At 52.9% G+C, this 22929-nt stretch overlaps 5 protein-coding genes across 5 annotated transcripts; 2 read left to right on the top strand and 3 right to left on the bottom strand.

Annotated features, from left to right (window-relative positions):
* Positions 1–996: 996 nt before the first annotated feature.
* On the bottom strand, positions 997–3069 carry SPBR_04770 (uncharacterized protein; the record flags this gene model as incomplete). The annotated part of the gene is made up of 3 exons (XM_040763047.1): positions 997–1034; positions 1095–2762; positions 3018–3069. The coding sequence occupies 3 exons, from the start codon at positions 3067–3069 to the stop codon at positions 997–999; spliced, it is 1758 nt and encodes a 585-aa protein (XP_040615500.1).
* A 1331-nt stretch (positions 3070–4400) lies between these two features.
* On the top strand, positions 4401–4616 carry SPBR_05447 (uncharacterized protein; the record flags this gene model as incomplete). The annotated part of the gene is made up of 1 exon (XM_040763722.1): positions 4401–4616. One exon carries the CDS (start codon positions 4401–4403, stop codon positions 4614–4616), a length of 216 nt encoding a protein of 71 aa, XP_040615499.1.
* Positions 4617–4665: 49 nt separating this feature from the next.
* Positions 4666–5347, top strand: SPBR_08948 (mating type protein 1-2-1; the record flags this gene model as incomplete). The annotated part of the gene is made up of 2 exons (XM_040767074.1): positions 4666–5008; positions 5073–5347. 2 exons carry the CDS (start codon positions 4666–4668, stop codon positions 5345–5347), a joined length of 618 nt encoding a protein of 205 aa, XP_040615498.1.
* Positions 5348–11288: 5941 nt separating this feature from the next.
* Positions 11289–15896, bottom strand: SPBR_04551 (uncharacterized protein; the record flags this gene model as incomplete). Its single annotated transcript, XM_040762828.1, has 1 exon — positions 11289–15896. The coding sequence occupies one exon, from the start codon at positions 15894–15896 to the stop codon at positions 11289–11291; it is 4608 nt and encodes a 1535-aa protein (XP_040615497.1).
* Positions 15897–21005: 5109 nt separating this feature from the next.
* SPBR_08954 (uncharacterized protein) lies at positions 21006–21436 on the bottom strand (the record flags this gene model as incomplete). The annotated part of the gene is made up of 4 exons (XM_040767080.1): positions 21006–21076; positions 21151–21164; positions 21231–21361; positions 21419–21436. 4 exons carry the CDS (start codon positions 21434–21436, stop codon positions 21006–21008), a joined length of 234 nt encoding a protein of 77 aa, XP_040615496.1.
* Positions 21437–22929: the final 1493 nt, after the last annotated feature.

Genomic DNA, 22929 nt, shown 5'->3' with positions numbered 1-22929 from the left:
CCTCACTTTCCTCGATTGCCCCCATTTTTATATCCTCCCCTCAATGAGCTTGCTGTTTCCCAGCCACCGCAGTTGTTGCCAAGCCACCAGGTTTTTGCACTCTCGAGTGAACGAGCGACGTAGCGAAGGAGTGGCCGATTTGCTCTTTACGGGGAAAGGTACCAGTTGATGCTGACTTGGGGGACTGGTCCTCGGACAGTGCGCCGGAAGGAGAGCGGGTGGAAAGAACCAGTGTGGTCTAGCCAGAAAACAGCAGTGGCGCAATAATGGCGGCATGCTGTTTCTACAGTGAACCTTTCAGCTGCTGTCCGCCGCAGTTTAGATGCCCTACGCTGGCTGTGGCCCACTCGAGCCACTGTAACCCCAGATCTCTAGTGGACAAGGTGGAGGCCATAGCGGAGGCGGCACACCGAATCTACGACCACGATCTGGTCCAGAGTAGAACGAGATCTGCGCACAGTCTATCTGTGAATGATGCCGGATGCTGTGCTTGCGCCCCTTTTTCGTTCGTCGATCGTGTCGACGACCTAGGCTTGATTGTTCTAGAAGGCCAAGAAGAAGAAGTACACAACGGTTCGACCAATTTAGCCTACATTCCATGTCCCACGTACCGGCGACATCGACGCAAAAGTGAGCACAGGAAATGGAAAAAGTGCCGGAGGATCTGATATTGGGTCTGAATGCCGATTGGTTGTTGCAACGACATGTCGTCAAATTAATAAAGGGAAGAAAACGTCGTCATGTTTTGTGAAATTTGTAAATTTTGAAAACCAAAATATAGAAGAAATAAAGAAGACAGAAAGAAATGAAACGCTGGCACTTGGAAAGAAAAAGTAAAAGACCCCGTCTCTGCACAAATGCAGAAATATAATATTGACAATGACAAAATCCAAAAGCAAAATAAACCAAGAGTGGAATACATTGTGTGTGCAATCTTGGCAAGAAAACACGAGTGTGCAATCCAGTTGAACAAATTGAAATAAATTACAAGAAACACTAGATCCACGGGAACTCGCTCGTGGTATCGAGACCGTCTGCCTGCTGTTAGTAACACTACTGGTTTTATAGAAATCGTTGAACATGTCTATACATACCATGACTCGTCCCCAGCTCCTCACAGAAACTCATGAAGCGGTGCATCGCCTCCGGATCCGCAAAGTCCATGTCCATGGGGGCTGCCACACCAAAGTAGTCGTCGACCTCGATGTAGTCGTCGACCTCGGGCGAGTGGAGTCCACCATGGCCCGCCGGCACCAGCGACGGTGGGGGCGGCACAGAATTGTAGCCTGCCGTGTACGCGGCGTCGTGGTTGATGGCCTGGTTGATGGTGTTGTGGTGGTCGTATGTGGGCGTGGGCAGACCGTGCGGCATGGGCGGCATGGGCTGGAGGGCGTGTGCCATGGCGTCCGGGATGGGGATGGCGGGCATCAGTGGGATGTCGTCGGCCACACCCGACATGCCCGGCAGCCCTTGCATGGCTTGCACGGTGTCCATGGCCTGGAGGTCCTCGATGGCGCGCATCGCGTTCAGGGCCTGCATGTCCTGGTAGGAGCGCATCTCTTCGTCAGAGACCACCGGCATGGGCGGCATTGGTGGAAGGCTCAGCATCGGAAGTATGCTCTGCATGGGAGACGGATGCTGCATCGGCGGGACCACCTCCATGGGCTGCGGGGCCTGCATTGAAGTCGCCGTTGGCATGGCTTGGGAAGCCGAGAGGGCAGGTTGCGGTCGTGTTGGAGGCGGTGACGGCGCTTGGGTGTAACAGACGGGTGGCTGAGGCTGTGCGGTGTCTGTAGTGGCTGTATTGTCTGCGATGTCTGTAGTGTCCGCAGTGACTGCGGTGGACGCAGCGGCAATGCCAGTCGACAAAGGCTGCAGTTCCTCCAGTTCCTGCGTGACAGCCGTCAAGGTCTTGGCCAGGTTCTCGCTGTATCCCTTTTTGAAGGAGACCGACGGACGTTCGTGTGGGAAGGGCTCGGGCGTCTTCATGTGTTTCTTGTAGCCATTGATGGCCTCGCGCCTCCTGGTTTTCTTCCTGGGGCTGATGGCGCCTTCGGGTCTCTTTCCCTTGGCTTTTTCCGATGGCTCATCGTCGGGGCCACCGTCGTGTGAAACCGCCGGATCGACGTCTTCAGGCATCGTCGGGCAGTCGCCGCCGGCCAGCGTCTCGCTGCCAATGTCCGTGCTGTCACGACGCCGCTTGCCAAGGCAGCGTCCAGACGAGCTTCTCAAGTGTCCCGAGGTTGAGGATGAGGATGGGAATGAAGCGGGCGCAGCTGCGGTGGCTGCTGCCGACGATGCTGCCAGTGACGCGCTCGCAGACGAAGCAGACAGACGCGCCACCCTGTCCATGTAGTTAGTCGCTTCGTTGTCGCTGCCCATTGTGTCCAGATGTGTCGACAGGACGCTGTTGAGGATCTCGAGACGGCCGTTGTTGGGAAATTGGCTGCTGGTAAGGGCCGAGGCATTCAGTCTTGCACTGCCGTTCGCGTCTTGGAGTGTGGTCCCGTTTGTGGTGCTGACATCGTGCACTTCGTCCGGGCGGCCGCTTCGGACCGTCGTGGACTGGTCACCGGTCGAAAGATGGTCGCCACCGACGCCGCCGCAATGACAGGATGTATCGTTGGACTCGGTGTTGTAGATGCGCTCCAGCTCTCGGTCAAGCCATTCCTTGCCGTCTTCGATAGTGGCGTTGTTGGGGCTGGCATTTCTATGTTCGGGAACAATTCTGTACTGGAGGCTGCTGAGTTCGTCGTTGTTCTCTGAGGCAACAATTGTCTCGTCATCCAAATGACCAGCCTGGCTTGCACGACGTAATATGTCCTTGACAGAACTGTCAGGAGTGTCATTACTGTCGTCTTTTCCATTGGCTCTTTGATAGGTAATGGATGATGCAGTACTGTCTGTCTCTGGCTCCAGCTCGCATCCCACCCGACTAACTTCTATTGTTTCTCTTTCACATGAGAGATCCATTAAATCAACAGCTTCTCTATGAATCAGATTGCAGCTGCTTGTACCACGTATCTCTTGGGTTGTATCCGTGCAAAAAGTGAGCGTAGGCAGCACCATAGGTTCATCTCTGCTGTCCTGGCATTCTCTATCAGCCAAAATTCCTTTTTCTAAATGCACAGCTAGGGTAAAGGGTTGCGACACATCTGTTCGCATGAGTGTTGTAGATGATTCTCCACCGCTGGAATTGGATCCTTGACGGTGAGAACTTCTCTGTCTCGGAGTTGATGGCAGTCTTGTAATTGGAGGCATTTCCAAAGTGACAAGATATGAAAGCACTTGCAAAGCAATTTCTGTCTGGCTTTAAAACGGGAGTTAGCGGAAGCCGGAGGATAAGAAATAGAATATTAGAAGAGGAGAGAAATGAGAAATCTTGCTTAAGATGTCGAGCTCTTCGATCAAGTCTGCTGTCTTGAAAGAGGTGTGAAATCCACCCTAATATGACCTCGAGTAATGTTCGGAAAGGGACAGGACAGTGGAGATTCCTAGAAGTAATGAGAAAGATGCTTGCCTATTTCAATCTAAAGAATAGGCACCCGAAGGGAATTAAAATCATCTTATAGCTGCACTGTGGGTTAGAGGATGATCGACAGACTTGTCAAATCCTTAGTCCAGAATATGTTATTGATTTCCCGATTTACCTCCAAAGAGAATGAATAGCACAGCCAAACAAATTCCAAAACGAAGCAGTTTATTTCTGCCAATAAGTCAATTTGCATTTCTTCTACTTCCCCCGGAAGTATAGAAGTTTCTGATCCTGCCACTGAACTAGCTGTTTTGCTTGCCAGATGATGTGACGTAAAAGTATAACATTTATTGGGTATCGATGCTCACGATTTGCTGTAATATGTCGACGTTGATCTAATGACTTTTCCAAGGATCCAAAGTGTTCTTTCCCAAAATTAATACTTCGAAACATATTACCTTGTCATTTGAAGATGGTATTCCTGTATGTAGAGTTGGTCTGCCCAATTTGGCAGAAATATGGGGTTTGTGAATAAACCATTTTATTTCCTCAATAGAGTACATACGCCACTAATGAATATGTACCTGGGAGTATGTACCTCACAACCCTCTCGCTGGAAACAAAGGAATCTATCCACGAGCGTATGTCTTTAAAATCTCCTGCATTTTCTCTCCCTCTTTATTTTCTCCCCTCTTCTTCTTTAACTTTCCCCCTCTTCCAGCCAATTTTTTTTTTCCAACACACTTCATTTCTTCCACGTCTTTTTCTCAACAAGAAACCTCCAACTCTAATTATTTCAAGTACTCCTTGATCATCAGTTGTCTTCACTTCTCGTCGTCGACCCATCATTCCGCTATACAAGCGAGTTCCATTTCGCCTCTTTCTAACAAACTACCAACAACGCACCCGCGCCAATCAATACGCCATGGATGTCGCACAGATGTCACCGCTGATGTTTAGCATTGACCTAAACGGTTCTGTCATCCATACTATCATTGACCCGGCTATCCTGGCTCAGTTCTGGACGAGCCTCGCCATTCAAGTCATGCCTGGAAATGACCTTGTTGGCATTCCAGGCCCTACATTTCGCATCCTTGACGACGGTGGCAAGCATTACATTGCCCATAACTTTGCTATGTAAGTTTCCGAGTCTATTTTGCATTGTTCAACGGTTAACACATTCTAACGCCATGTTCTATAGTGCTGTCGGCGAAACCATGGTCAAATTCGTGATTGATGGTAGTGGCACCCACTCAGATCGCTACTTCCTCGGCCGCGCTACTTACTTCCGCCCTGAAAACATTGTGTCTTGCGTCGGAGAGCTTGATGTTTGGGTTCCTCCTGGCTATCCTCTTCAAGATTCGACCCTGGTGTCCAGCCCTGCAGCCCCAATTTCCTCTTCCACTATTCGTCGCAATGGTCGTGGTGGTGCAATCAAGGTCCCACGCCCTCCCAATGCCTATATCCTCTATCGCAAGGATCGCCACAGAGCTGTAAAGGAGGCAAACCCAAAACTCTCAAACAATGAAATCTGTAAGTCATTGTCCTTTCGAAAATTTCAATTAACCATAGCATTTTGAAGTCTAACATGCACCAGCAATCATTCTTGGTCGTCAGTGGAATGGTGAAACTGACGAAATCCGTGTCCATTACCACAAGATGGCCGTGGATATCAAGCGCCAGGTTGAGGCCCTTCACCCTACCTACAAGTACAACCCTCGGAAATCTTCTGAGATCCGCCGCCGCGCCAAGGGCAACAACGGTGTCTACAATGTTGAGAACGTGTCAACCGCGACAACCCAGGAGACGATCCAGGAGACCAGCACCTCCATTGCTATGGCTTCGCTGCCTACTCCTCCGATGGACTTCTGAAACGACATCTGTTGTATCTCATTCGTCTCCTTCTAACGAGATGTGAATCAGAGATTATTATTCTGTGAGTAGCTATTCTGTATTATCTTTCGAACCAAAGCTGATTTGTCCCTTCTGGGTAGTTGACAGCGTTTCTCCCTTACGTATCATGGCATCTACTGCTGCTCTAAGGGCGCGAGGTTTCAGAAGATCAAAGAATCAACGAAGATATGTCAAACGAGCGATCACCAGCATTCATTGGGAAAGCTTGTTCAAATAGCCCTAAGATGATATTTTCTCATCGACCTGTGTGGTTCTCGATTGACGGCATTGACAGGACTGCGTCCGTTTTTTTCTCCTATTTCTTTTTTTCTTAATCTTTTCTAAGGTTGGCATTTTCCCTACATCATCTTTTGCCAGGTCAGGGCTTGTTTCTTTGCACTCATTAGCTATCGTCATTTCTTTTCTGTATTGCATTTTCATTTCCACACATTATGTGTGCCCGTCTGAGCACGTTTCTTCTGTCTCATCGTCTCTTACGATTTCCATTTCCCCGTCAGCAATATCCTGTAGCCGAGACTTGAATCTCGGCGCAACATATCATGTGTTTTTTCTGATTTCTTTTCTTTTGTTCAACTTTCTTTTGTGACCCTTTCTTTTCGACAGTCACTTATGGAATGGAGGAAATATGGAACATGGACGTGATGGACTTAGGGATACCTAGAATGCATGGATCCAGCATGGAAGCCACGGCAAAGTCTCGGACAACCGAGCACCAGATAATTTTCATTTTACTTTTCCAATACAGAACACATTCATCAAACAGACTGTTCTTCTTTGTAACACTCCTCGTCTACAATGAACATGCTACGAACGACAGACGACGCGGACATCCATATGGCCAAAACAGGTACTGCACACCGTTTGGAGTGTCTCCCTTTGTATTCTGTCGCGTCTGCACCACGCTGCCCTTTGTATATACAGGACTCTGTAGGAACTGGTTCGCTTTTTGTTGACGATGTGTACGGTCGTCCTCTACGCCTGTCATTGCTCTACGAGTTGCCATAGTCTGCAAGGAGAGCGACACAGCGGAAGAGGACGAGGACTTCCCCCACGTCCAGTAGGCGCTCGTCACTGGGCGCTACTGTAAACCCACTAAAACGTAGCCCTGCAGACGCCAACAGACCAACATATCCAACAGACACGCTAAAGAGCCAAAGGATGGCCGGCCGTACGACGTCTGTGTCGACTGGACGTGCTGGCCCTCTGCTAAAGGGAGAAAGGGAGAGCCGCTAAACATCGTCCCGTGCATGTTTCCATCCTTCCAATCTTTGTTCCGTTTTTGCTCTCATTTTGCTCTCTTTTTGGTCTCTTTTTGTTCTCATTTTTCTCTCTTTTTCCTCTCATCTTTGTTCCCATCTTTCTCCCGTCTTTGCTCCCATCATCTCTGGTCGTCTTCCCTCCTCGACCTGCTTCGTCTCTTCCTTTCTCAGACAATCGCCAGCCTTCTGATTTTACCTCTTTGTTTTGCCGCCACCTTTCTTCCCAGCCACCTCCCTTTTCTCTCCCCTTCTTTGCTCGCAGTCGACTTCCACTATTCCCATTTGGGGGCATGAGGCCTTCACGGTTCCCATTTGGCCCCGCTGCCTTTTCCTCTTGTGTCACCAACGCTAATCTAGCTATAGTGCTGTGTGCTTTCTCGGCACCTCGTCTGCCGGCTCGACTTCACTGTAGGTGGTTTCCCACCATTTGTCCTGCGTGGGCGCAAATATGAGCTATCTGCTCAGTTTCTCGTTCTTGTGCGTCGTACTATTTCTGAGTCTGGTCTTTTGTATCGCTTGTCACTTGTTGCCGTCGCCTGTCGCCGTCGCCTGTCGCCGTCGCCTGTCGTTTGTCACTTACGAGTATCCCTCCCACTCTCCTGGTGCCTATACCTATCCAATGTATGTCGTACCTCCTGTACGCTGTGCTTTCAGTGGTCTGTTTCCAATGTCACAGCCAGTGTTTAGCCGTCGCCTCCTCAGGCCAGCGGATATGTATTTCTGAGTGGTCTTCAAGTCGTTGCTTTCTTGATTTACGATCAATCTGCCTCAGGATGTTCTCAGCTCGTTCAACACAAACGATATGTCGTACGTTTTACACTGTACATAACACGCAGGGTCCGGGGTGCAGAACCTGTCCATCACTCCATCTGATTCCTCTGTCTCATTACATTTATAGAGATTGTGCAATTTGCGGACAAATGTCCACCAGAACGTGTCGTTTCCTGTCGCACATTGTGGTATGCTGTGCGAGGACGGCGAAGACGCGAAGCAGTAGTCCGACCCAGGATTCTATCCAGACTTCAGGATGGTCCCAAAAAAGGAACCGGTGACAGTGCCGAGCGTGTCCCCAGAGCATAGCCAGAGATCGTAGATCGGACAAGCGCAGACCAACGGCTGGTTCAAACGTCCTGTCGGCCCTTCTCTGCTCGCCGTTCAAATTCTGTTGCCTCTAATTGCATTGGGTTCTCTTAGGCAGGATTCAGATGCCCTCTTGTCTTTCAATTCTCCCCAACCACGTGCTTCGCTGCATGATTCTCATTTCGCGTCGCCTCCTCTTCTCCCTTCGTCAGCCCTGCCCTGAGATCATTAGCTCCGGGGTGAATCACCCTACTCGCAAGCGCCGGAGATATCTTGTAGAAAGTGGAAGAAACAAAGTGAGTGACACAAGCTGGGCGGCGCCTTTGTTCTCGCTGCTGAGAGCCCGGAGATGTGCTGGCAGCGACAAAGACGAACGAAAATGATGCTTATAGCTCCGGCGCTACGAGAGCGTCAGGAGAGAAATCCAAACGTCTGGATAGTGGAATCGACGTTGGTCGAGGTGTAGTGTCGAAGTTGGATGACGGAAGGAAAACAGACCGTCGAGACGAGGGAGACACAAAGATGGGAGGCGGCGATTTGCTGTTGGAGGACCACCTGCGGCCACACTGCGAGGGCCGGCCGGATGCTCGCCCTGAAGACCCAACCTCGATTCTATACTAGCACCAACACCAGCACAGCGCTTAAACCCCCTGTGACGCTTCCACTAGTCCCCCCTCCCCCGGAGGCATGCTGTTTTCAGAACGGCTGGTTTCCTAACGTTGTAGCGAGACAATCCCGTAATAGGCCCATGGCCGACAGTATGTGGAAAAATGGAGCAAGGGAAGGATCGTAAGAAGGGATACCGTCCAAATGTTGGATATATTGGGGCCTGACGGACCTGGCCCCATGCCAGAGTCCATTTTAGGCCCAACGGTCGCTGTCTCTCTGTCTGTCGCCTGCGCTATGTCGCCTGTCGTGTCTGTCGTTTCTTGTCCAGTCAGGCGTCTGCTCACTTTGTGTTAGTGGCCGGAAAGGGCAAGGAGTCCAAATAGGGTTTCCCTAGCGGGCGATCGGCGGGTTTTGGCTTCTGGGCTTGGGTGGGTTTGGTCCGTGCTGAACGTCTTAGCGCGTGCAGGGATGTGGCCTGCTGAGCTGCCGGTGGATCCACTGAAGCCGGTAAGAGGACCCCACCAAGATGGCTTCAGCTCCAGCGAGAGTCAAGAGGGCAGAAGATGGCCGCTTGAAGCACAACGACGAGCAAACTCTAGAACAGCTCTCATTTCTGAAATAGAATGTGGGTGACAACTGATATGGTGACAGACAACTGGGTGGAAAGCGACAAGAGGAGAGCAGTCAAGTTGGTCTCTGACTGCCCTGCAGGGGGTCCTTCAAGATCCCCTGCAGAAGAAGTGAAGCCCTGCTGAAAGACGACCCCGCCAATATTGCCTGCATAAAGCGGGGCTCACAAACAGGAGCTGTCTGGGCGTGTTGGTGGCCAGCAAGTGCGACAGGGGCGGGAGGAGGAAAGGCACTGGCCTGGACTGTCACTGAAACGGCCTGCTAGTGACAGCAGCAACGGCCTTGAATGGCTGGTGTAGGCGCAGTTTGACAGCATCGCGCCACTGTGGCTACTTCATATGACTTGGACAGCCGATGACGCTCATTGGAGATCCATTTGAAGGACGAGAGCGACGAAAGCGACAACAGAGGCGACAGAGGCGAGAGTGACAGAAGACGAAAGGCGACCCATCGTGCCCCTTCGTACACGCTTCATTTCATGTTGTCCTCTTTTCCTCTTTCGTCCAAAGTGGTCACTTTTCGGTCATCTCGGCCATCTCGGGCTCACACTCCTGGTATTTGCCGTCTGCTTTTGTGATCACTCGCCAAGAACATGACGTAGACAAGGGAGATGCTCTGCCGGCTCAGTTGCCAGTCGTCAGTTGGAGTCTGTCGGCTGCTGATGATAGTGCAATCTCTTGCAATCTCTCCCTTTCTATTCCCAGCAGTAGCTTAGCTTTAGCTTCAGCGCCGACTGCAACTCTTCAGCTTGGCTCCTCCCGCTGTTGGACTACATCCCTTCCGGCGGACTATTTCCCCTTCCGGCGAGTCGCCCCCAACAGGCAAAGGCACAGCAGGCACTAGAGCACCAGAGCCATAACGGAAGCAACGGCTGTCGAACGCTGTAACTGTTGTCGAATTGCCTCTTCGCCGTTGGCGAACGGCTTCGTTTCCGACCACAGAGAGTTAGTGCACTCTGTCTTCCGTACAGTGCCCGAAATCGTCTCACTCCCAGTAGCGGCCGTGCGAGGGAGGGAGCTTTCCAATGGAAGAGTGTCTGTTAGGTGTGCTCTACGCCATGAGTTGTGGCCTTCTTTGGGTCTGTCTCATAGTGGTGTATCAAGATCAAGAAAGTCACCTCTCCAGATTCACCATAGCACATTGTATCCTCCGCCTCGATTCCGGCCCGTTGGTCAGCAGACGTCGACGGTGATGTACTGTGGTAAATCCGGCCGGAGATATCTGAGTCGACAGTCCTGTGAATATGGCCTTTTATTCGCCAGAGAGCGACCTTGCGAAAGTAGTTCGTGATGGACCCAACTGAGTTGATCCACCGCAGACCACTATTTGTGCAGCCCAGTCTGGACCGAGAGAGAGGCCAGAGATCGGTACTGCATCGGCCGCTATGCGCTTGGCGGTCGCGTTGCAGAGACCAAACGCGTTTAGACATGTTTGCGAGATGGAGAAAAGAAGGTCATCCAACAGACCCGTTTCTGTTGCTCACCGTCCCAAAGTCTATGGCGTGAACCCAGGGATGGTCCTAGAAGGCTGAAGAAGATGGAAACGAGGGAGAACTCCAGACCACGGGGCTCAAACGGTGATCTTGACTGTGGCCGTTGTAACTATGAATTGATGTTGGACGGAGACAAAAGCGGAGTGGGAGTAGTAGCAGAGTTAGTGAAGTGTATTAATCACAAACGGGAAAGGATCACCTGCCTGGATATTTGCAAATGTAATTGCTGGAAACCTGAAGAATGGCTCGCGAAAAATGCATGCACATAGAAATGTCAGAGAGGAGAGATTTATTGAGTATACTAAACAAGACGAACTAAAATCAAATCAAAGTAAAATCAAAGTAAAATCAAAATCAAAGTCAAACCAAAGTCAAATCAAAATCAAATCCAAACATAGGAAATATTCCTCAAAAAGAAACAGGTCCAAAACAAATATTAAAATAGAGGAAAGGAAATACGAAGGCAAGGAGACAGGAGATACTCAACTCAAAAGTACAGGATGGGGCTCAAGACATAGGGTGAAAAGAAAATGAATCCAAACGTAAACAGTGACTGGACAGGACATTGGCAAACTCGAACATCAAGTCAAGGAAACGAACAGGATAGGAAAACAACAGGATAGGAAAACAACAGGATAGGAAAACAACAGGATAGGAAAACAACAGGATAGGAAAACAACAGGATAGGAAAACAACAGGATAGGAAAACAACAGAATAGGAAAACAACAGGATAGGAAAACAACAGAATAGGAAACAAACAGAGTAGGACAACAACAGAATAGGAAAACAAACAGAGTAGAACAACAAACACAATGTAAAGAAACAGCATCAGTACCGGTACTGATGATCCGCCCGCGGCGGCATTGGCGGCGGTGGCCAGCCACCACCACCAGAGCCGCCTCCAGGACCATGGCCGCCGTGACCACCACCACGTCCACCTTCACCACCACAACCTCCACCGCCACCACCACCACCACCACCACTACCGCTACCGTCCTCGCTGTCGTCCACGCCCTCCTCGCCGTCACACCGCGCCGGCTGCACATCCCCACACCGACGACACCACTGCGGATCCGGTGCCACCCCCCACGACGCAGGAGTCAACACCACAATGTGCCGGCGGCGGCAGCTGCACCGCCACGTCCAGTGCGGGGGCAGCGGGCGCGGGCGCCGTGGCGAGGTCGCAAAGGGCGGCGGCGGCGGCGGCGGGTTCTTGAGCGACTGGCGCGTGCGCTCCATGTAGGCGACAAAGTTGTAGCGGGCAATGTTGATCTCGTAGGCCCAGAGGGGGACGAAGTCGATCCAAAAGGAGGGCGGGCAGCGCAAGAGGAAGATGTGGGCCGGGGAGAGGGGCCCCTCCACAGGAATGGGGGGCAGAGGGCGAGGCTGCGGCGCAGGGACAGGCTCACGCACACGCACACGCACAGGAACAGGCACAGACACAGGGAGCGATGGCGTGATAGCCAGGTCGCCGACAGCACTCGCATCGCTGGCATGGGTCGACGGAAGACGCGCGTGTGCATGGACAATCGGCTCGACAGCGGCGGTGGCTGCAGCATTGGCCGTTTCCAACTCGTCATGGCCCTCATCAAGGTCGGCATCCGACACCACGGGTTCCACGGCACGCGTGTCAAGGTCGAGATCGACGCTGACGTTGACGCTGGTATCGACGTTGGTATCGACGTCGGCTTCAGCGATGGCATCCGCGATGGCATCAGGACGGTGTGCCAGCGCCATCGGTGCCGCCGTCTGCGACAGGACAGCCGCCACGTCGCCACCGGCCTCGGCATCCATCGCGGCTGACGAGCTTGTCGGATGGTTGTCGCCAGACCAGTTGTCCGTGATGGCCTGCTGCTGCTGCTGATGCTGCTTCTCGACGACGGGCCGCTGCGGGCGCGGTTCCTGGCGCACAATCGGCGTCATGGCCAGCGCGGCCATGTCGGCCAGGCGGCGTCCTTGGAGCGATCGGGCGTCGGGGAGGGCGAACGCTGTGCGTGCAGGGGCAGACGACGACAGCGGCGCCGGCGCTGACGTCGTGGAAAAGAGCGAAAGCGACCGGTTGGTGCTGCCACCAGGGGCCGAGCGCGTGGTCGAGCGAGTGGTGGAGGCCGACGACGAGCTGGCGGCCGACACAGAGGGCGGGCCGGACGCGCCAGACGCGCCAGACGACGGCAGGGATGGCGCTGCCGACGTAAAGGTCGTGGCGACGGGCGACGCTGTGGAGTCTGTCGAGCGGGAAGACGAAAAGGACGAGGACGTCAGTCCGCCAGGCGAGGGGGGGCCCGAGGAAAAGGTCGGCGGCGAGTCGGCATTGTTCGACAGGGCGGTGGGAGGCCAGGTCGGGTCGGCGCCGTCCTCCTCGTCGCTCATCTCGGCCATGTCGTCGATGTCGCCCGGCTGCTGCCCAGCCGAGGACGCACTGGCCTCAGCCCGGCGGCGCGATCGAACGGTGCGCAGCGCTCGACGAACCCGGGGTCGATTTCGGCTGGCGGGGATCCGATCTGCGCGGTTGTACGGCGGGGACGAACGGTACGACGTCGTGCGTTGGCGCCGCACGACCAGCGACGACGAAGCACGAGGGGGGCGGGACAGTGACACGGATGGAGGGGGCGGCGACGAAGACGACCGCGGCTCGCTCTGATCTGCGATCGATGCGTTGTGATCCGCGACAGGAGACGCACCAGAGGTGGGTGCATGCACGGCCGATGCCTCCTGAGGACGATGGCTGATGGAGACGACCACTTCGGGAGTGGAAGCAGCCGAGCCATGCTGTTGACCATGGGTGGTAGCGATGGGCTGCTGCTGGACTGGAAACGAGGCGGCAGGCTCCTGCTGTGCCGGGGGAGGTGGCGGTGCCGACTGCGCTGTGGGGGGCGTGTAGTACCGGTTGTGGTGGTACATGGGGTGTCGGTCCGCGCTGGGGACGTAGCCATAGATGTAGGGCTTGCTGCCGTTGACGACGAGGGGCTCGTATCGCTTGGGTGCGGGCGGATCGGCACTGCTCGAAGAAGCACCTGCATCCTCTGTAGCGGATGGGCGTTGCGAGGACGGGACAAAGGGCGCCGCCAGAGGTGAGAGGACGAAACGAGTCCGGCGCGGCGGATATGGGAAGTCTAGAGGCAGCGTCGGGAGGGGGCGGTTCACTGGCAGAGGAGGCAGGGGAGGGAGAGGGGGCATAGGTGGCTGAGGCCGTGGAGGCAGCGGAGGTCCTGGCGGTCCTGGCGGTCCTGGGGGAGGTGCTCGAGGCGCCGGCGGTGGGCCAAAGGGCGAGATGAACAGAGGCGCTGGGCGTGAAGGGCGAGTCCAAAGGGGCGCTGGACCCAGTGTGCCATGGCTGGTTCTGGTGCCGGCTTGAGTGCCAGCCAGCTCGCGCGCCACATGAGCGGCCGTTCGTCGTTGAATGCCGGCCTGCAGAGTCGCTTGCAGAGACGATGTGTGTCCGGCGGCGAAGTGAGGCGGGTGCTGTTGCGGCGGTGGCTGTGGGTACAAGCCCGGCTGGGATGCCTGGTATGGATGAGCAGGCCGCGACGGTTGCGCTGGGTGTGCTGGGTATGCTGGGTGTGCAATAGGGGCTGGCTGGACAGCATGGGCTCGAGCTGCCTGAGCGGCCAACTGGGACTGCCGTCGTCCGTCTCTCTGCACAACAGCACGAAGAGCGATGAAGGACTCGTAGAGCTGGACCGATGTGGATCGTTCTGCCGCGGGGATGCTGAAGCGGATATTGTCGTTGTTGGCAGCGGCACGCGGACGTTCCTGCTCTCGCTCGCGGCGGGCAGCCTCGTCTTCGTCTTGCGCTCTGCGGGCGCGTTCGTCTTCCGCCGCCTCGGCCGCGGCCAAGCGTGCCCGATGCCGCTGGTGCTCTTCGCTGCGTTGGCGGACGAGCAGGTCTTGCAGCCGCTCGATGTCGGCAGAGCGTCGCGCAATCTCATCGCGGTCGCGCATGGCTTGGTCCTGCTGCTGCACCACGGCTTGCTCTCGCTCTTGGGCTTGTTCATGTTCCTGAGCTTGCTCGCGTTCTTGGGCTTGCTCTCGCTCCTGGGCTTGCGCATGCTCCCGTTGCAGCTGCTGTTGGTGCTGCTCCTCCTGTTCCTCCTGTTCCTCCTGCTCCTCCTGCTCCTCCTGCTCCTCCTGCTCCTCCTGCTCCTCTTGCTCCTCTTGCTCCTCTTGCTCTTTCTGCTCCTGCTCCTGCTCATCACCCCATTCCAGGAGACTGTCCAGATCGTCGACCGGAGATCCAGTGGCTTGCAATGTCTGTGAAGACGAGGGCTCGGACGGTGCACATGACTCGACAATGTCTTTGTGTTGTGACAGAGAGTGATCGACCACCGCGCGAGGTGTCAAAGGCAGCGGCGTGGGCAGCGGCAGCGGCACGCACGGGTTCATCAGCTCGGCCGGGTCGATGCCGACCGTCTCCGTCGTGGACAGCACCATGTTGGTCGACCAGAACGCCGGCGCCTCGCTGTCGGCAAAGGGTGGAAGAGCAGCCGCGTTGGTTGTGGTCGAGCGGGACGACCGGCGCTCTGAGCGCGTGGGGCTTGCCATGGCAGCGCTGGTTCCCTGCGCGTGCCTCGCGGCCAGCTCCATAGGGCTCGACTGGTTTGCCTGGTAGTAGCGCGAGTGCTGTGGATGGTGCGGATGGAGCTCGCCGGGCACATAGTGCGGCTGCGGCTGCTGCTGGGGAGACGATGCCGCGTGCGGTGCCGGAATGGGAATGGGAATGGGCATCGAAATGGAGCCGGGGCTGCCACTGGCGGGCGCGCCAGTCGCTGGACCTGCTGCCTGGCTGGATGCCGCTGCCCTTAAAGGGCGCTGCGTGGCATAGAACTGCGCCTGCTGCAGCTCGTGCGCGCGCGCCGCGGCCGATGCAAAGGGGGGCGTGTCAAAGACGTGGCTGTCGCGCTGGAAGCCCATGAATGTGTCGCGGCCACCCGTCACAGGGAGCACTGACTGGGACGGCGAGAAGGGCAAGATGGACGCCACCGCAGTCTGTGTCGTCACGCCTGTTGTTGGGGCCGATGGGGAAGACGTCTGCAGAAGCGGACGCACACTGGGCGTGTGGGGGTGGGCGACTATGGTGGACGATGCAGCAGCGCCAGAGAAGCCGCTTCGCGACCGGTTGTGAGCTTGGAGAGCCGATGGCGGTGCTGTCCCCGCTGGGTAGTCAGAGTGGGATACAGAGCGTCGGTGGACGTTGAAGATGGCTGCTGCACTTCCACTCATGTCCGGAAGAGGGACGTCAAGATCGGGGTCGTCCATCTCAAACACCATGCCATCGTCATCGTCATTGCCGTCTTCTTCACCACCAGCCAATGCAGGGACCTGGTCCGCTGCGGAGCCGTCCTGGTCGAGGGATGCGAGTCTCGTCTCACCGGGATCCTCAAGATCACGTAGCATCACCTCGTCAAAGAACGTTTCGGGCGTGTTGCGGGATGCCATGTCGGACGTGCAAGTTGCAGGTGGCTCTGGAAACGTCTGCATAAAGGTACGTCAGCAAAAAGTTGAGAGGGTAGACAGATAAATTTGAAGCGGAAGGTCAACATAACATACCTTTGGTGCGTTGGATGCGAATGGAGGACGCCTTCGACTGACCGCCGTAAGCGAGTCCAAAAGTCGCTGAATTTGTTGAAGTCGTGATGGATATGTGAAGGCGCTGGGAAGCTCGATGAAGGCAACGACAGGACTGAAAATAGTGCTAGCTGTTGTGAACTTGGAAACAGGAGGTGCCAATACAAATATGCGAAGAAATTCAAGTTGACCGAAACTGAGCAGACGGACAACGAAAGCGAACTCACACTTGTGCAATGCGATGTGGGGTTTGTGTGTGTGTGTGTTTTTTATGTGTTTTTGAACGTTGTGTTATTTTCCAATTGTTTTTTTTTTATTGTGGTTGGTGAGAAAGGGGACGAACAAAACAAAAGAGAGTCCGAAATTGTGAAATTGCGGCGTACTGAGAAAGTCAAGTAAAAATGCAACGAACTCGATAACGCAGAAGAACAGAAAGTAAAATTTATGAAAATGTATAGGTTTTTTGTAATATTTTTTTTTGCAATATTTCTTGTTGGTGATGTAGATAAAACGCAGAGGCAATAAAGCAGTGAATACGATGAAACGATAAAGACAGAGCGTGAGCGGGGACAGAACGCAAGGACAACAAGGAAGAAAGAGAGTGTCGGACTGAGGGCTGTGGAGTCTGTGATGGATGTGGAAAGGTGATGAAAGTGGGAAGATGTGAAGGCGGAAAGATGGGGATGACATTCCGTCCTTGACATCTGTCTCGAGAGCGTGAAATCACATATACTTATATTCCAAACTACGAAAGCGTGAATCAGGTTCCGACTTGAGCACAACAAGAAAGAAAACAAGCCATGGGCACTGAAGCAAACAAAGGGGATGAGACCATCGACGACTCTTGACGGAAAGAGGCATGAGAACGTCAGGCCATGAGGAGAGGACGGGATGCAAGTCCCTTTCCACATTCAGAATGAGAAGTGAGCAGAATGGCACGGGGCGGCGCATTGAGACGGATACTGGTGACGGTTGCTGAGCGGGTTGCACATGGTCCTGTTTGTGCAAACGAAACAATACAGCGGCAAAACAAAATTCTGATGAATCATATCAGCATGGCAAACGATGCTAAATTGCAGGCAAACGCAGGCCTACAGACCGAGGGTAGAATAAAAACAGAAAAATGTAACTTAGTTTTGTACTCCACACAGAGATATGCCAGCGTCCACAAATAGACGTCCCCGGCAGCAGGGGGGAAGACCATGCCAGAGAGTTGAGGCACTCTGCACTACAGACTGCGAGCGGACGGTAATCTAGAATAAAAGCATACAGGCCCTTTTTCCACGGCATCCAGGCGGGTCGACCTTCCCGACGCTTCCCAAGTCTGTACCCAAAACATGTCTATCTGTTACCAACAGAAGGAAGACGTGAGTCAAGGGGCTGGGGGGTGGGAGAAGGAGAAACGCGGAACGTACGAGGAAGCAATAAACAGCAACAAAATAACACGAACAAGAAAAGGAAACGTTGCGAGGATGTGGGGGAATCGGTGAAGAGGACGACGGGAAGTTGCATAGGTGAAGTCATACAAGCAGCATGTAGTGGGGCGAAGTGGACGAAAAATAATGAGAAAAGGTCGACGCGGATGTGAATGCAAACAAGAAAACAGAATAAGAAGTCAAAAACAAACAAAAAAAGGGAAAATGAGAGAATAAAATAATGACAAGAAAAGAGGATGCCCATCCTGGGCCGGTAAAGAGAATCAGACCTATCAGGATCCGCGAATCACATGAGGATACGGGTTTGTAAGGAAGGTTGGACTGAACTGAGACTATTGACGGAAGCGACACGGAAACGGGAAATAAATGCAAACACTCACGACGCACACGTATACTCCCCAGAGCTGGATACGCGGCGAGCGATGATGCTGTCCTAAGAGCACAAATCTGACAACTGACAGAACCACGATGCACCCTCCTGGTCGTCGTTTCGGCCGGACTCTTGCAAAGGGAGGATGACTGACTATGGACAAGAGCCCCCTGTAACACACTGGGATGGCATGTACGTGGGTTCATGGGTGCCTGGGTGCATGTGTGCATGGGATACATCGGTTCGACTGAACTGACAGCTGATGTGGGAGGGATGTGGGAGGGAAAGACAAGACAGAACAAGACGGGGAAATAAGGCGAGGGGAGAATGCGTGCACAGGCACAGGGAAGAAGAGAGAGGAAGAAAGCAGAGCATGCAGGCGGACTAAAATCGAGAGGAGGGGAATACGACAAACGTTGTCCTACCCACCCTTTCTGCGCTTTGTAGGGAGTACAGTACGCTGGACTCCAAAGAGGAGACGAGATGAGACGAAGACAGGAAGACAGGAAGGCAGGAAGACAGGAAGACAGGAAGACAGGAAGACAGGAAGACAGGAAGACAGGTAGACAGGTAGACAGGAATACAAGCAGACAAGCAGACAAAAAGAAGGCAATCACCTCGTGCCAAGCCTTCGTTCGGGTGCAACAACAAACAGCCGGTGCGCCTTTGCAGCGTCAGCAAGGGACAAATACACAAATAAAGATAGAATGTCAAAGATAAACGGGGCGCAACGACAGAAGGAGGTGCTCTTGTAACTGGTGGGTTAACTTGGCGCTGTATCTCGTGTCGTAAAGGAGGGGAGGATCCGAAAGGTTGCGAGGTACCGCTGGTGCGTTGGTGACAGCTCCTGAAATGATGGTGGAGACGCCAGTGTATGTGAGATGGCTGTGTCTGTAAATAGAGTATGTGGGACAGAACAAAATACTGCAAACGTGAATAAGAAGGAGAAAAGAGCCTTGCCACGGTTGTGATGCCAAACAAGACTTCCATTTCGAGCTTGCTACATGAGAAACCGGCCAACGCCAGAAACGTCCCAGAGAACACACCATGCCTCGCGTGGAGTTGTCTGTTCTCCCCTGCGGCAATTTGTCTTCCTTGTGCCGTTGGGCAATCTATTTTGTGCAGGTTGTGCAACATTGTCACAAATTGAGTCGGTCAAGGAAGCCTCACGTCTGTTGTCTTTGGGCAGCAGGGGTGCTCCTCTGAAGTGGAGGGGAGGTGCAAGTTCAGGGGCTAGGTTCAAAATATGTGATGGTTGTGAAGAAGTGATTGACAAAGTAGGGCGGAACCTGAAGTGCTTGACTTTTGGAACTCCTTGAGTGCTTCGGGTTGGACAAAGCTGGAAGCATATGCGCCTGGATAGAAAAGGTCAGGATACTAGATAATAGTGAGTCGACGTTCGGATACGACGGCTTAAGTCAGGGACAAAATAATAAATGTGGGTATCAAACTGAAGGGAAATTGAAGACAAGAGACAAAAAGACATAAAAGACGAAAAAAAGAGATACATACGGGGATGCCGGCTAGGCTCGGGGTCGGACGGAATGCCGATACGAAGTGCAAACGACAGGAACAGGGCGAGTCTCTGTTGTCATTTTTTGTCGCAACGAATCATTATCATCGGAAGCGAAAAGTGCAAACGGCTTCCAATAGGACTGCACCCGGCTTCCCTCCGCGATGGCGAGGTGGTGTCATATGTGCTGGTATGGAGGGGAAAAGTCCAAAACTGAGAATCAAACGATGTGCACGAACAGTGGCCGCGGCTGAGCCCATGGCATAAGGCGGTGTGCCATAGGCGACACAAGAAAGCAAGAAAGCAAAAAAGGCAGCGTTATGTTGGTACCCGTGTCGGTTGTGCGGGCTCTGTAAGGAAACCGATGAGGGCGTTAGGAAAGATGTACGGCGTATGTCCAGAGTGGGATGCAGTTGACTTGCTTCGGAAGCGACTTGTAAAAATGAGAAATTCCCGTCTCTGGAGGTGCATGTAAACGAAACCTCAGAGACAAGTGAGACAAAACAGACAGCACAGCCTGCCGGGAACGTGCATGGAGCGAATGAGAAACCGAAAGCCACAAATGTGACGATACGGAGGCTTTATGTGACGCGAGGTGTCGAGCTCTTGACAACAATGACGAAGGGCCGCTGAAAGCCGAGTGTGGTTTTGTCATGTAAACGTTTGATTGGCCGACGACTCCCTCCGATAAAAGAAAGTAAACTGTCTTTCCTCTTTTGCGTCTTTCTGTGTTGCCAATTTGTTAACCCTCGTCTGGTCGACTGCACCAGGTCACTAGACTGACGTTGTGTTCCCCCACAGTGCAGTTCGATGACTTTCTGGTTGAAAGCGTGGGGTGGCCAAGCGTGTAGTTGGTGAAGGAGAGAAACAGGGGCTGGCTTAAGATTAGAAATGTCAGAAGATAAACATTAGCAGACAGACCAACGTCTCATGCCCAGGGCGTCCCAACCTACCATAGGGAAATGAATAAAATGAACAGTGACTTTGCCAAAGCCGGTCGGGAAAGTTTCTAAATGTAGTCAGTCGGAAGTCCATGGGCACACAACCCCATTTGTGATTCGGAATGTCGCTTTGCAAGGTGTAGTTGGCTGTTTGCAGTAATTGTTGTAACGGAAAAGCAAAAAGTTGGAATATCCAAAAAAAATAAAAAAATCACGTCTGCCTAAGATTGACCAGCTGGCTGGATATGCTGGATGCGCTGAATGTCAACAAATCCCTGCACCCAAGCGATCTCTGAACCAAGATGTTGAAAAGCGGACTACATCACCCAAATCATCGTCGCTAGTGTCTATCAAGGCCCGCCCAAAATAAAGGGTCCAAAAACGCAAAAAACTTGAGAGAAAAAAAGATACGAGTCTCCACTGTCTTCGGGAGACTGGTGCTGTAGCAGAGTAGCAATGCTGCCGTACTTGGCAAGGAGGGTCGCTTACCAAGATGCATAAAATCTTGGGAAATGGATGGGCGGTGAGGTGTGAGCCAGTTAGAGACGGTGGGTTGCGTCGCCTTTGGTGTTTTGGCCCAGCTGAACCATCGCTGGTGCATGTCTATGTTGTATTCATAAACTGCAGTTCAACTATCGAATCTAACTTTGGGATACAGCGACTTTCTGCTTGCCGCTAACCAACGACAGAGTGGGCAGTCTATCCCGCTTGCCTTGCCACTTATTTCTCGAGGCGTGATGCCATAGCCTTCCTGGCCGCGATATACGCGTTACGCCTCACTTTGCAATTGCCTGTAGAAAGGATAGAGCAGTTAGATTGTCATTGTGTTTGGATAGACGTCGTGAAGTCTGCATTTCATACATACCGCAGATATCGAATCTGTAATGGAAGGGAAGTGAGGTTAGCAAAGTAGTGTTTTGGGTTGGTGGCATATGGCTTTCGTACCTGTATTCGATCTTGACGATGGCGTCTTCTGGCATTTCGCACAGCCTAGAAAAGCACCGCTTACCGCGCTTCATGAAATCTTCACAGAAATTGTGAAATATATACTGCTCGTGACCACAGTTGAAGTCAAGCTGACAGCGAAGTTAGCCAGTGTGAGACCCGTAACACAAATTGAAGTGATGGCGTACGTAGATGACGGTGCACATGGTGACAGATTTGGAGAGATGCGGTCTTGGATAGCGAGTTTGAGAATTGTGATCGGTACTTGGTGTGGGCTCTTCTGAGAAGCGTGAATCGAGGACATAAACGGTTGCTGGATATGAACCATTTATACAGAAAAGCAGAGCGAGAATGGCCAGCGGGTTCCAAGCGCATGGCTTCCTCACCAAAAACTTTGTTGATCTGGACGATGGAGCTAGCCCAATTGTAAATTTGTCAAGGGCAGTCAAACAGGCACGCAAAGACCGCTACAGCGCTGCGTTTTCGTTCTGCTTGCCCTCTTCTCTCTCTGACTTTGAGCATACTCTCACATCTCGGATGCTCAAACGGCACTTCCGCTGAGGGTAGCATCACTAAGAAAGACTTGAAAAAAGTAAAACAGAGGTTTGGTCTCACAAATTGCATCGCATGAGCCGATAAGGTCACTGTCATCCAACGCGTGTGTCTGCGGAATGGCGACCGCCTGTTGCGGCGAGAACGAGAGCCAGAGCGAGTCGAACTGCAGATTCGATGACCGCCTCGAGAAAGTATCCAGCCGGAGGAGAAAACAAAGACATGGGTGCATCTCTGCTCTCTGCGTCTGGGTCGTGTGTTCCGGCTGTTTGTCACATTGCGTGCCGACTTGGACGGATCCACCTTGAGTGGCCGTTGGGCAAGGTGCCAAGTACCTCGCCGTCACTGGCATTAGAGACAAACATTTACTCTCCCCACAGGGCAGCATCATTTCGCGTGACAGGACTAAGGCATCTGAAAAGCAACGGCATCTGCCTGTCCTCTTTTGAATCAATAATCCCTGTCTTGTTTGTTAGTGATCCTCGCCGCACTGTGTAGTAACGGTGATTTGTTTCCTTCCCCCCTGTTCACACTATTCTGCCAATCACTGGGCTAGCAGAGGCTCGGCCCGGGTGGTGCGAAAGTAGTGTTGGTGGAGAAAAGTGTGTCCTGACGTCGCTCACTGGTGGTTTTCAAATTGAGCGTACGCACTAACCTGCGAAGGGGAAAATAGCGACTTGGCAAGGCCGTGTTGACTAAACTGATGAAGCATTGAGAGCAAACGGGGAGAAGTCGAAGGCTGGCCAGCTGAGTCGAGCCCTGCATCTGCCAGCACATCAGCCAGCTCCGAAACCCCGCGCGCCATACTCTGTAATTTTGTCGTCTGCGTGTGACGCTGGAGTCATGAACTTTATTGCAGGGGTGCAAAATTGCCTCTAGATATGCAATATGCCGTGATTATGTTTTTCTGTTCAGCTTTGCGGGCAGTTGCAGATGGCTCTCACAGCACGTCTAACTTCATAGAGAACGTGTGGCAAGAGTGAGAAAAAAAAGACCAGCGATTGGACGGAAGACGAGAGGTGCAAAGAGTGTGTGAAGGAGCCACCCACCTAGGAGATTTCTGAAAAGAGAAAGAAAAAAAAAAAAAAAAAAAAAAAAAAAAAAAAAAAAAAAGAAAAACCAACGACGGCTGCTGTGCTGGCCACAC

Source organism: Sporothrix brasiliensis (assembly GCF_000820605.1).
Source record: "Sporothrix brasiliensis 5110 chromosome Unknown Cont21, whole genome shotgun sequence".
In the NCBI taxonomy this organism is placed as follows: Eukaryota; Fungi; Ascomycota; class Sordariomycetes; order Ophiostomatales; family Ophiostomataceae; genus Sporothrix; species Sporothrix brasiliensis.
Note: the sequence above shows the minus strand (reverse complement) of the source record. Positions and strands in the feature narration are given on the sequence as shown.